This window comes from Pyrgilauda ruficollis, unplaced genomic scaffold, assembly GCF_017590135.1.
Source record: "Pyrgilauda ruficollis isolate IOZ18807 unplaced genomic scaffold, ASM1759013v1 scaffold23, whole genome shotgun sequence".
Taxonomy (NCBI): Eukaryota; Metazoa; Chordata; class Aves; order Passeriformes; family Passeridae; genus Pyrgilauda; species Pyrgilauda ruficollis.
Genome location: NW_024522539.1, coordinates 9,316,814 through 9,330,709, shown reverse-complemented (window position 1 = coordinate 9,330,709; position 13,896 = coordinate 9,316,814). Strand labels below are relative to the sequence as shown.

Sequence of the window (13,896 nt, the reverse complement as noted above, 5' to 3'; positions counted from 1 at the left end):
ATTGCATAAATCAAAAATATTGTCTATTTCTTGACGTGATTACAGAACACTACTCAGGCTGATGGAGTCCTGGACAAATATCTTTGTGGTATCTGTGTCAAGCTGAGGGTTCCTCCTATACTATATTTCTAAACACTGTTACAGCTGGGATCTTCCACTGTTGCCTAGGCTAACCTGGGTTGGGGCTGTCATTTTGGAAGCTTCCAAAGTCCTTTAATTCAATACAACATTTTGCCTCCCCTCAAGTTCTGCTTAACAGTAAAAAAGTGGATGGTTTTGGTTAGTTACCTACATATTTGAATGGTAAAACAGTGGCAGATTCATTGCAAAACACAGGTGTGGGTTTACTAACTGATCCCTGTAAAGTCAATAATGCTTTAAGTATGCTGAGTGTTTAGCAGAAGATTGTAATCTGGAATTGTCAGGTTGTCTGCAGAGGTGTTGTCTTGCTAAAGTTTTTTAGGGATGTCTCAGTGTTTTCCAGAGATTTGCTGAGGTTGTATAAATTTAAATCTCTAGACAAGAGTTTATTCTACTGCTGTGAAACTTGGATTTCTAAGAAGTTACCTACATTAGCTATTTATGTATAAGTGCCTCATGGTTGAAAAAAGAAAGCAAGGCTAAACAGAAATTATGGACAGTGATTGTACAACTCTTATCTAATCTTTAAATGTACTTCACCACTAATAACTTTGAATACTAACTATACTTATTTACTGGAGCCAGATTGTTTTTGTATATGGTCCTCTGACATCTCTAGCATTTAGAACATACCCTTCATTCTTACTGTCCACAATTTACACCACTTGTGATACCGTGCAGGTTTCAATTGTGAAGCCAAGTAGATTTTCATTCATTAGAAAGCCACATGATTGGGAAAATTCTGAAAAGTATTTCTTGCAACTGGGAGGATGAAGGGTATATTGTAAAAGCTACCTCCAGGAAACTGTCTATTTCCCTTCATTTGTCAAGCATACATAAAATTACTGTAATCCAGGCTTTGTTCCTTTCCTGTGAGGAGCACACGCTTGAGTAAAAATTTAAAATATTAGCTTTACTTTTTGCATGGTGATGCTCCACACCTCAGTGCAGGAAAGGCAGTAGTTTGATATTGTTACACCGATCTTCACTTTAGCGTGCTTGTAATGTCTTTCCTAGTGTGAACAGGCACACAGACCTTAGGTGGTTTGTGACCCTTTGCTATGGTGATGCAGACTATTGGCATGGTCAGAACATTGGAGGTTGCCTTTGATTTTGAATACTCTTTTTGAATTCACTGTGTCAAAGGTCACAGAGACAGCATGGACCTACAGCGGTTCAAAGAGGCAGCCAGCAAAATGAGGGAAAGAAGTGCTGATATTGAGGTGAGCATGAAAGGCTTTGTCAAGTATGTTAATGGGGATCATTTTCTTTTAAACTGTAACGTCACACTATGTTCGGAAAAAGCCTAAGACCAAATATAATCAAAAAACTTACACAATCATTGCAGAATGCACTTTGCATCTGTTTCACGATTAAAAAAAAATCCAGTGAAAACTCATGTAACCTTAACTGCCATCAAGTACTGTTGCTTCATAATAGGATACTAGTGAAATAATAAACAAGCTCTGAGGTTATGAAAGCTGAGATGACTACAACTGTGAATCGAGATAAAATTAAGTATCCCATAATTAGTGTTCAACTAAATATTTTACACTCATAAATTTCAAGATCAGCTTTTAGGAAGACTAGAGTAATTTACTTTATAATTTATAAAGCAAGATGACAGTGAATATAATTTTCAAAAGTGACAAAAATTGTTCATTATGCTTCCAAGAAGAAAAAGCTTTTTAATAAACTCGTCATAAACTAAAATGAATAATTTCCATTTCCTTAAAGAAATTTCCTTAATAAAAATTACTAAGATGGAAAAGTGATTATTCATAAACCTGCCTTCCAAGTACTGCAGTGTATGTGTGTGTGTATATATATGTATATGAATACTAGGTTTTGCTATGTAGCTGTTGAATTAGTACAAGTTACTATTTGCAGTTGTCATGCATTCAGGGGAGAATACACCTGAGAATTGCATTATGACCATTTGCAATGCTTCTGTTCTGCTGAGTTGCTGCTTCTGAACCTTTCGATGAGTATAATGTGTAACAAAGAAGTTTTTTTTTATGTATTTTTGGCACAGTTTTTTTGGTGTTATTGTTAACAATTTACTTTTTCTTTGATAGGAGCAGCAGGAAGACTTCAAAAAAGCTATATTGGAGGGTATAGAGACAACCAGAATTCAAGTAAGTAAAGAAAGTTTCCATTTGCTAGGAATGTTATTTTCAACACTTACTAAAATATGCTTTCCAGTAAAGACATGGGTCTCTGTTTATCTGTAAAGGGGATGTCTCCTTGACGGAGATCTAAAATGTTCTAGTGTTTAGGGATGTAAAGAAATAGTTTTTATGCACAGAACCAGTCATCAGAAAGACATTTTGGACACACATACACATACACACACAGAGGCCTGTGTATGTTTATGTGTGTGGGGTGTATTCTGTAAGAGGGAAGGGTGAAAAAGGATGGTAACAACTTCTTGACTGTTATAATTTTAGGCATCAAAAGCAGGACACAATGAATTTTTACATGTTAGTCAGGTATCCACTGGAGTTAATAGATGAGTTAGCCCTATGCCACTCTACACACAGTCCTAGTTTGTGATGAAACCACCTTTTTCCTTTTTTGCAAAAGAAATATTTGGTTGTCAAAAGTTGACCATCTCAGTAGATATTCCAACAATGTGTAACTGCTATGAAGGAGTATGTCCATATGGAAGTTGCATTCATATCTCATAGGTTTTTACGTGGCAGGCATCTCAGTAGATATTCCAACAATGTGTAACTGCTATGAAGGAGTTCCATAAGGAAGTTACATTCATAACTCGTAGGTTTTTACGTGGCAGCAGTTTACTACATTTTGTTGCTCTTTTAAGTGGGTGCAAACTGAAATTTAGTTTCTGCCAGAGCCATATTCTTATATAAGAATTGATAGCAAACAAAGGCTACAACAGATGAAACAGATGAGCTGAACATGGTGCTTGTAGGAATCCAGTGTAATTGACATTTCTGCAGTTCTATGCTATTATAACATTCCCTTGCACAGTGTGGGTCAGGAGTCTTAATGTGTGCCTGAGACTGTTACAGCTGGCTACTGTGAGAAGAGCATTTAAACTGAATTAATGCACTCAACTTGTGCATTTCTGTGCAGTGAGGCATTTGAAGTACATCCAGAAATTTTGAAGAATCCTGGCCAGTCCTAAAAAGAAAAACTGGGCAGACTGGGTTGCAAGAGGAGTAGTTGAAAACAATAATGGTAATGATGACTGATGGTAAATTTTTTTTTTTTGGTAGGGTCTTCAGACTGACAGTGGTCTACAACAATCCAGTTCTTGTGGTGGGTTCACGGACCCTCTGACAGCTCACTCAGAGCAGTGTAAGTCTGGGCCCTGCTCAGGTCCCCTAATGTTGTCCCTGACTTGCCTTGCTAATGGGTATCCTAAGAAGATGAAACGGAAACACAAGTGGTTAAATAATCTTGAAATATTTTCATGTTTGGTAGTACTTGAATCTTCTACTTCTTGTGGTTCTTCTAGCCATGCCAGCTCAGTTCTGTTGTCTTGGATTTGCCACGGACAGCCAGAGCTGTAAAAAGCAAAGTGATCTAGTTGGGACTGCAGACTTCTTCTAAAGCTGTGGGTCAGGCTTGTTTCATGAAAGCTACGTTAAGCTGTCTGTTTGTTCACTGTTAGGAAACAGGTGACAGTGAGAGCTGCCATTCTTTGTCCAGTGACAAATCTCCTTCATTTGTAGTGTACAGCAAGAGCAGGAGAGCATCGAGTGAAGACACGCAGCAAGTTGACTCTAAAGCAGCCTTACTGACGGTTTGTATCAACCTCTTGTGACATTCTTGAGCAGAACTAGAAGCTGAACAAATAAAGGAGAAGAAACAGATAAAGAGTAATACTGATTTGTGGACTTGCTTGTTCTAGGAGGCAACAGGAGACCTGTTTTCACTAAGGGAAGAAGTTGTGTATGTTCTCACTATGAAAATCTGTGCTGTTTTCTGTTTGTAGAAATAAAATCAAAATTCTTTTCTTTTAAGGAAAAGAATTACTTATGTAATCCATAAACAGTAGTGAATATAGAGCTTTATTTATTCTTTTAATTGTAGTTACCATTTCTTGGTTGTATTTGGGTTCCTCCATTCAACTGCAGTTCAGTACAGCCTGGTTTATTTCCAATAAACAGGCTGTACTCCAAGAGCTTAAAACACATTACCACCCCACCTCCAACTGAATAAACTGTTGCTTTCCTTACAAAACTAAAGCCCTTTTTGTTTTTCCTCTCCCTTTTTTAAAGGATTGGCTACAAGGCAGACCTTCAAATAGCAGTCAAATGTAAGTAAGCTTTTCACTAATAAAGCAATTTTATCACTCTGTATGTTGATCTGTTTTTCTTACTGGTTGTCTTTGGCTATAGTGGTATTTAATGAGAAAAAAAAACCCACAAAACTTTTTTCCTTCTAATAACCAAATGCATTCACTGGAATCATAGGATAGTCATAGAAGGGTTGGGTTGAAAGGCTCCCAGCCTGTCTCTGGAGCAGAGGGGCTCCAGCCCTCCAAGTATCTGGGCTCTCTCCAGCAGCTCCTTCTTACCTTGGGGGCCCCAGAGATGGCCACAGTGCTCCAGCTGGGGTCTCTTGCAGAATCACCCCCTCAGCCTGCTGGTCACTCTTCTGGGGATGCAGCCCAGGACTGGGTTGGCTGCCTGGGCTGCAGGTGCTCATGGGTGGGTCAGGCTGAGCTCTCATCATGCTTTAACAGGTTCTGCTTAGATTAATGGTGTCACACGTTGGAGGGCAGAGCATGAAAATGTGTTGACACGTAGTGAGCAGCTCGCTTCCTGCTAAAGGTCTTTACCCAGCCTTTCAAACTGTACCCACCTCTGAACTTATGCAGACATTGCTCTCGTTAGCAATTACCCCCTGAGTTAACTGTTAAAGCCATTACCTTATTTATCTGATAACAGAAGGGTAAGCTGTTGTGAACAAGTTTTAATTAAAAGCACCTCTGTGGGAACGAGCTCTTGTGATGCAAACTTAGCATAATGTTGTGCATGACTTGGAGGTATTTAAAGTGTAGCTGTAAAAACATGAGATTACTTAACAGCTTTCCATTACTATTTTGTAATTAAGAAACTTGTACTGCCCTTGAAAAATAGGATACAAAAAACAGGATAAAAGTGGTACTGTGAGGTTAATAAGGTGACCTAGGATGATGTGTCAAAATCAGGGCACACAGAGTAAGTTTGAAGGTGACTGTTGTTTTTGTGGCATTTGACAGGCCATCAGAAGAAGATGCATTGAATGGTAAGTTTTCTTTCTGCTCTAAAGGTGAGAGATTTTTATATATAACCAACTGCTTGAGTCTTGTATGGGAATGTATTTAATTGATGGTAATTTGGAAGTTATTGTACACACAATACTGTGATTTTAAAAAAATTTAAATGAACAGCCAAGCATTAAGCACTACATTTTTTTCCCCCCTGAGGTACTAAAGGCTTAAGTGCAATATTTAATTATCTTCACAGCAGATCCTTTTCAAACTGTAGTTACTTGGCAGTCAATCTTAGTGTGTGGTATTTTAGTACATAAATTAGTAGAGGATCCCTTTTTTCCTTTGTTTTTCTCCTTAATCTCTTTTCAGGCATTGCTTCTCCTTTCAAGCCTATCATGGATATCAATTACTATTACTCAGGTCAGTCCCTCATATGAACTAATGCTTGTATTTTTATTGACATTTATAATATCCCTAAACTTTTACAAATGCTGTAATTTTCCTCTAGCTGTAGAAAGAAATAACCTGATGAGATTATCACAGAGCATTCCATTCACTCCTGTGCCTCCAAGAGGTAAGAAGTGTATTTCTTGTTGCTGGTTTTCTGTGGTCTTTTGGAGAAGAAAAGCAAACCTTATATGGATTCTGATTTGGATCCTTCTAATATAGAAGGATCAAGGCAAAGTTCACAGTTTCTCACAGCAAGTGTGAAACTGAAGTCTTAATGAACTCAAAGAAGTCTGTTTTAGAATGCTCAGAAATATATGTGAGTATGACACCTTTTCTAGGGCAACTCAATTATGAAATGTAGATTTAATTATAGTTGTCCTCAGAAATGGTGTTACAGTGATGGTAGTATTGTACTAACAGTTTTATAACAGACTATTCTGGATGGATTCCTTTAAGTTGTCTTCACTTGTTTGAACTGTGAACAGCACTTGTTTGTGCTGTTTGAACAGTGTCATTAATAGATCTAAACAGGAGGACAAATTTTGCAACTCTGTGAAAAAAGCTGCAGAGGGGTCATCCCACTGGGCAGTTTAAATTTTTTGTTAATTCAGGATGTTTGGAATGACTTAATACTGCAGCTTGTTGTAAGAAATGGTGTGTTTTCAGTGCTTTTCATTTCAAACTTGGAAAATTCAGTTGAGTGATTGGTTTTGTGCTGCGCCGCAGGTGAACCAGTCACTGTGTATCGCCTTGAAGAGAGTTCTCCCAGCATCCTGAACAACAGCATGTCCTCCTGGTCACAGCTGGGGCTCTGTGCTAAAATTGAATTTTTAAGTAAAGAGGAGATGGGAGGAGGTTTACGTCGAGCTCTCAAAGTTGTATGCACGTGGTCAGAATACGATATCCTGAAGTCAGGACATCTTTATATCATCAAGTCTTTTCTTCCTGAAGTTGTGAATACTTGGTCAAGCATTTATAAGGAGGACACTGTGTTGCACTTGTGCTTGAGAGTAAGTTCTATCTTTGTCAATTATTAAACATGGACAGGCATTATATTTAAACAGGAATTATTTTCCCACCTGTAAACTAGTATATACTTATTAGAATAAGAAAAATGTTAGTGGGGGGTTCTGTATGAGCAAAAGGGTTAAAAACTCTGCTCCAGGATGGCTTATTTAATCAAAGAGCTCAAATTCTTAAAATACAGGTATAATTTTAAAAAACAAGTAATCTGTTACTCTGTCTTGGGGGAATAGACACTGTTCCCACTGCCTGCTTGGCTCTCTGCTGTTCCCTGTTCTCTTAAGCAGCTAATGAGGTGTGGGTTTGACTCGCAGGAAATTCAGCAGCAGAGAGCAGCACAGAAGCTCACCTTTGCATTCAACCAGATGAAGCCCAAATCCATCCCATACTCTCCAAGGTGAGTGTATTTAAACTGCCATTATATTCCATGCTTTTGTCTCAGGGCAATGCCTACAGGGCTGTTAACAGATGCATCAAATATATTAAGATACTCATATGTGGATGTGTCTTGGAATATTGCTGTGAATGTGGCAAGCAGAATTGTCCTTGGCAGTATTTTCCACTGATATTTTCTGCACTGATTCTAATCTAGTGGGATAATCTAAATGTCTTTGTGTAATAAGTTTGAAGGTATTTAAATTGTTAGTAAATCAAATAAAAATCTAATTGTAATGATAAACCCCTATTTTGGATATATATTAATTAAGTGTATTTTTTCCAGGTTCTTGGAAGTTTTCCTGTTATATTGCCACTCTGCTGGCCAGTGGTTTGCAGTTGAAGAGTGCATGACTGGAGAGTTTAGAAAATATAATAACAATAATGGGGATGAAATAATCCCAACTAACATGCTGGAGGAGGTTATGCTGGCTTTCAGCCACTGGACATATGAGTATACCAGGGGAGAACTGTTGGTATTGGATCTGCAAGGTAATGCCCTGACTTTGAAACTTGGATTGGGGCCAAGGTCTGTGTGGGTTTTTCTTTGATAGCAGTTTGTTAAGAATTTACATGTTTGTAATAAGCAACAAGCATTATGTAGTGCTTCTTCTTCTAGTTAGTTAGGGTCTATGATTTTCTTATTTAATCATATTATGAAAAAGATTGGAAAGGATCTCCAAGATCAGAATCCAACTTTACCCAGCACTGCCAAACCCAGCACACTCCATGTGCCCAGGGGCCACCCCTAAACACCTTTTAAATCCCTGCAGTAGTGGTGACTGCACCACTTCCCTGGGCAGCTGTTACAGTGCCTGGCAACCTTTTCAGTGAATATATTTTACCTCATATCCAACCTAAACCTCCCCATGTGCAACTGCAGTCCATTTTATTGTCCTGCTGCTGGGGACTGACCCCCACCTGGCTGCAGTGTCCTGTCAGGCAGTTCTAGGCAGTGATGAGGTCTCCCCTGAGCCTCCTCTTCCCCAGGATAAACACCCTCAGCTGCTCCTCACAGGACCTGTGCTCCAGACCCTTCACCAGCTTTTTAGTTCTAATATAGTATTAAATCTTACAGCAACACGGAAACTATAAATATATACATTTTTCCTAATGAAATGTGACATAAAAATGCTATTTTTTGGTAAGCTGGTTTTATCCTGAACTCTGTGATATTCTGGCAGTGAGAACTGTATAGGAGATTTTTCTCATGGGTGAAAACTCAAGCTAGGAAATGCAAAAGTAGATGGAAGAAATCTGAGAAGTACAAAGTGCTTGCTTAGGAGCAGTTTTCTAGGAGTAGAGGATCATGTATAATTTGGGTTGTGTTTGTTATGGGTTTTTTTCTGTTTTTATTCTTGGAAAAGCTGAGAAGTCATAGCTAAGGATTCCAAGGCTTTTTAATATTAATATATTTATGTAATCAGAAGTGTATCAGATTTAACTTTTTCTTCATGTGCTGTCTGAAGGTGTTGGTGAAAATTTGACAGATCCCTCTGTGATAAAAGCTGGGGAAAAAAGGTAAGGCTAAAGAAAGACTTAAAGTATTATATAGAATTTTCACTGGAAGGAGAAGATGTGCAAGTGATGTTTATGTGCACTTTGTTTCTAAGGTCATACGATATGGTGTTTGGTCCAGCCAATCTGGGAGAGGATGCAATAAAAAACTTCAGAGCAAAGCACCACTGTAATTCCTGCTGCAGGAAACTGAAACTTCCTGGTAAGAGCTGCAGGACCCTCCTTCTGAGACACTGATGTCATGAGATGTTGTATGATACATAATGAAATAGTCAAGGCATGCTGTTAAAGTGGAACAAGTAATAAACAGCAGTTTTGTCATTTGACTTTAGGCTTCTAATTGCACCTATGATAAAAACATCCCTTTTTTGACAGTGCATATTCTGGAATTAATCTTCCTAAGTGCATTTGCATGTCCAGTTCTTTGCTAGACATTTATACCCCCTTGATTCTACCAGCTCAAGACATAGTAATCATTATGACTTTGTTCTGTTTGTACAGATCTGAAGAGGAATGACTACACACCTGACAAGATCATATTTCCTCAGGACGATGCCCCTGAATTGACAATTCAGCCTGGAAGCTGCACCAAAGATTCTGATCCGGCCAATTCTATTCGTCTGATGCTTTGATGATGTGACCAACTCAGTGGATTCGTTCAAACTTCGTGGAACCTCACAAAGTTGTCACTTACCTTTCCCTCACTATAATGAAAAGAAAGACTTGTCAAAACAAGGATTACTGTCTTACAAGTGGAATTTTGGCTGGTCCATAATCTGAGGATTTTACGACTTGTGATAACCATCTACAGAGCAGCGTGGCAGCTGATCGTTCTAAAGGTGGAATAATGACAAGTATTTAAGATGTGTTTTTAAAGGGGCTTTTTAAGCAGAAAGTTTTATTTTTTATTTTATTTTGGTTTAGTGGAGGATAGTCCTGTGGTGGGAAATATGCCTTCCACCAACAGGATTTTGGTAGTTGATGTTTTAAGGTAAAGCATTTGTCTTTTTGGCATTTGTCTTACTGTTGATGAGCAAAACCAGGAGAAAGCACCTACCTCTGTAATGCCAGAGTACTCTTAGAGTGTTTTCGGAAGTGTTCCACTAATATTTCTCACCAGGTGTCTTTTAATCTAGCCTTTTGAAGAGGACAGAGCCAAATGAGGTGTATATAGGATGCCAATAGACTGAAGTTGAAGGTAGGAACTTGATGTGTTCCAAAAGAGAGAGAGAGTCTCCTGAATCAGGATTCTTTCAGCTTCATGACTGTAAAACTGGGCTTGGTTGCTTTTGTTTTGTGAAATAGAGCCTGAATTGTGCATAATGAAATTTCTTGTTTTACACATTTCAATTTTATCAAGTCACTGTCAAATAGTAACAAAGCCATGATAGACTGGTATAATCATATTTAATAGAAGAATTAGTTTGTGCTGGTCCAAATAAGTTGCCTTGTAAGAACACAAGTTGGAAGTGCTTTCCCTTGTACGTACGTAGTGACTGCTTCAGAAGTTCTGCCTTCCAAAGATCTCCTAAAACCAGTATATCGAAACCGAATGTACACATAACTTGTAAATGTATTTAAAATTGTGTAGAAAACATCTTTAATGTTATGTTATTTGTGGTACTTACTTAAGAGAGACTAGGGTTGGATTAGCGTTGTGTAAAGTACGGGAGATTGCAATGCACCTTCATGCCAATAAAATGTAATTTAACTGTCCCAAATATTGTTGAGCATTCAGCAAGAAAAGAACCTGTTGTCCAACTGAAGTTTCATGCTGCGATTTTTTTTTTGTTACATAGGTACTAATTTGTAATTTTTAATTAAAAGGGCAGTATATAGCTCTATAAATTTTTTATTCAGTAGTGTATCTTATAGATACAGACCTAAGGCACGAACACAATAGTTGTTTAAATGGTGTTTTATGTTTGATGGGGAAAGGTAAAATGTTATAAGGATATAATACTGTATACATTTTGTATATCATTAAATCTTTAAAGAATCTAAAATAAATTTATTCTTGTTTACAGACTTCTGCTCTCCGTCTCAGTCTGAAAGGTTATTTTGGTGAATTTAAGTAACTCTTTATGCAGAAAAGTAGAATTTGCCACGCTGGATCAAAGTAGCTGTTAGCCTTTGAGGTATCACAACTTTGGCCAACACCAGAAACTAGGGAGGTAAAAAAGTGAAAAGTGTCATAGCTGCCAGACACGTGTGAGGGGATTAATGAGTAAATGAGTCAAAAATAGCTCTTCACTAATTAGGAGCTGCTTCTTCTGACTGCATCACTTGCTGTTGCTGGGAGGGAATGGGCAGATATTCCAAATGTACTTGCACCTCTCTAATGCCAAGTAACAGCAGCACTGAGTCTGTAAGTGTGACTGGCTCTGCAAATTGAGAGAGATTTCTAGAGGAGCCTGGTGTTTTCAAAATGTGACCAAATTTTAGTGTATGAAAGAAGAAAATCATTTTAAGAAAATTGTAAAAGCTGGGAAACTTTGTTTCTTGACAAATACTTAACTACACAGTTATTTTTTAGCTGTGTTACTGCTCTTCAGTAGTTCTGCTTGTGACTCATTTCTTAGCAAAATAAACAGATGTGACCACCTTGTGATGGGTGTGAGTGATCATGGGGAGTGTTCCTTCTGCTCAGTCTTGCAGTGACTCAGGCCTGAAGCTTTTTCGAGACCAAAAGGGACAAATGTGGTTGGGAAATGCCTGTAGGATTTGGAGTGGTTACCACTGTTCATATTTCTGTACATCTGCCTGGCATGAGCAGGGGCTTACTCTGTGTGACTTACAGCTTGAATTGCATGAGAAGAGTATGTCTAAACTGAGGGGGGAGAAATGTGTGACTTTCCGAAGTGATCTGCCTCGTACTTGCAGGAAAAAAAATCACAAATGTCAAGTACCCTTTAGGGAAGGAATTGGAAAAGTGTGGTGGCAAAGGACAACAACAAGTTGGTTTGAAAAAGAAGCCTGGCTCTGTTTGGACAGTGCCACATCCTGCTGATGTTGGGCAGTAGGAACATGAAAACTATTCCATGAAATTCAATTTGTTTGAGAACATCAAGTGTCACTCCTCTGCTGAAACCTCATCAGTCTTGAAATGTTCTATAAATAGGAAGAAGTTGTGATCCTTTAGCTTTTAAATTTCCTTTACATTACCAAAAAGGAGGAAAGTGATGGAACTGGAACTTCTGATAACTATTCAAGAGCTAAAGTACTGGCATATCTTCTTAGAACCTAGCTTTTAAATAGAGGAATATAATTCAAACCTTATTCTTTTTTAGTCAAAATCTGAAAGGCTTCAGTGAATTTTCTACTAGGAAGGTATTTAAGAATATTTATCATATAGGGAAATTAATAAGCTACATAATTTAGACTTTTAATTAATCCACCAAAGTCACTGTTGACTACTTTCTTGCAGTATTTAGGTGGTGAAACATTTCAGAAAACCAATCCCAAATGCATAGTGGCAAAATATACAAAACCAGCTCCTGGGGAGCTGGTTTTGTAGCTGCTGCTCAGCAGCCTTGTGATTTGGAAAAGGAGGGGTTTGGTTTTTAAGCCTGACTAACTTCCAACACATTAAATCTTTGTGGTTGCATCTCACTTAATGCCATAACTCTTAACAGTGCAGGAATTTGGAGAGGGGGGAAAAAGACTGGAGCTGGAGACTTGGTAGTAACAGTTCATATCAAATGTTCCTAAAAGACCAGTTGGGAAAAAAAGTAGGACTTTCTAATATGCAACAAGGCCTCTGAAAAAAAGTTCTGATGGTTTAATATTTCTTTTCTGGATTTACGCTTTTCCTTGCAATAATCCACTTTGTAGTGAGAGTAATGGGAAGTTAATTCTCAGCCCCAGAGGTTGCAGTTGGTAGCACCCATGTGGATTTGTGTATCGTGCTACATTAAAATAGTAAGTCCAAGTCTTGATTCAGATTCCACAAAAAATGGGAATAAACATATCCAGTTCAATTTACAAAACTAAACCAGATTTTGAGGGGTCAGTAGCAGTGACAGCTGTCCCAGGAGTGCCACATCCTTTGCTTGAAGTTTAACAAGTAAGATGGTTAGGAAATTTTGAGGGGTCAGTAGCAGTGACAGCTGTCCCAGGAGTGCCAGACACATCCTTTGCTTGAGGTTTAACAAGTAAGATGATTAGGATGTTTTTTACATCACTTCATGGGCCTCTTCTGTGGGTAATTGTTACTTCCCAGGTTGTTAAATAGGGAAAAACTGCTGCTCTTCAGTGGCATATGGAATTTAGAGATGAACTGTATTAACATAGCTAATTAAAAGCCATCTGCCATACCTTTTTTTTTTCCCTCAGGAAAATCTTCAGAACACCAAGAAACTAATTCAGTATGATGTTTTGAGGTAGCTCCATCCTTTTATAGTCAACACCCTCGGTCATCACTGCCCTTCCAGCAGAGCATGGCAATAACAAATCCTAATCCAAGTGAGCAATCATGGATAAAGGTGTGATGGGCCAAAGCTCCCTGCTCAGTAGAATGGGTGGGTGCCCCTCTCTTCCCAAAGTTTTCTGTTCTGGCTGGCACATAGAAGGAGATGGAGGCAGGTCTGGCCAGGTGTGTTCCCTGCCCAGTGTTACCAGGTGACATCACAAGGGGCTGGGGCAGGAGAAGCTGGGGTTACAGGATGGAACACGGGACTGAACACACGGGGCACTGCTCATCTTTGCTCTACGGGGATTGCTGTGGTTTTAGAGTTCTTTGCCCTGCCTCAGGATAGAACATCAGCCTCTAAAAAAAGAACAGCAACGTTGGTGAGAGATGTGGGTGGTGTAGGGTCTGCGTTCAGCATCTCGACTGTCTGACTGGGGATGGGGACAGTTTGGTCCAGGACAGACTTATGCAGCCAGAAAAAAAAACCTACTAAAATTTTCCGAACATGAATTAAGTAACATTTTATAGCAAAGATCTGAAGAACAACCTGTTTATAGTAGCGTCTGGACTGCAACCTATGGATTTAGAAAACAGGTGAGTACTGTACCCAAGGAAATAAAACTTAATGTAATATGCACTGTTTAGCATTTTGCCCAAAAGACAGCTATCCACAAATGGATGTAGT

The 13,896-nt window shown here is 38.6% G+C and overlaps 1 protein-coding gene across 1 annotated transcript in view; it reads left to right on the top strand.

Moving 5' to 3' along the window:
- Positions 1-10,828, top strand: part of TRPM7 (transient receptor potential cation channel subfamily M member 7) — a 52,553-nt gene extending 41,725 nt beyond the window's left edge. Inside the window, exons 27-40 of the mRNA XM_041468807.1 lie at positions 1,288-1,364; positions 2,220-2,279; positions 3,387-3,468; positions 3,846-3,916; positions 4,395-4,432; positions 5,381-5,406; positions 5,744-5,794; positions 5,883-5,948; positions 6,551-6,834; positions 7,162-7,244; positions 7,569-7,774; positions 8,752-8,803; positions 8,896-9,002; positions 9,302-10,828. Of these exons, the coding sequence (XP_041324741.1) occupies positions 1,288-1,364; positions 2,220-2,279; positions 3,387-3,468; positions 3,846-3,916; positions 4,395-4,432; positions 5,381-5,406; positions 5,744-5,794; positions 5,883-5,948; positions 6,551-6,834; positions 7,162-7,244; positions 7,569-7,774; positions 8,752-8,803; positions 8,896-9,002; positions 9,302-9,432 (1,334 nt within the window). The 3' untranslated portion in view covers positions 9,433-10,828. The remainder of the gene's footprint in view (positions 1-1,287; positions 1,365-2,219; positions 2,280-3,386; positions 3,469-3,845; positions 3,917-4,394; positions 4,433-5,380; positions 5,407-5,743; positions 5,795-5,882; positions 5,949-6,550; positions 6,835-7,161; positions 7,245-7,568; positions 7,775-8,751; positions 8,804-8,895; positions 9,003-9,301) is intronic.
- The last annotated feature ends 3,068 nt before the right edge of the window (positions 10,829-13,896 follow it).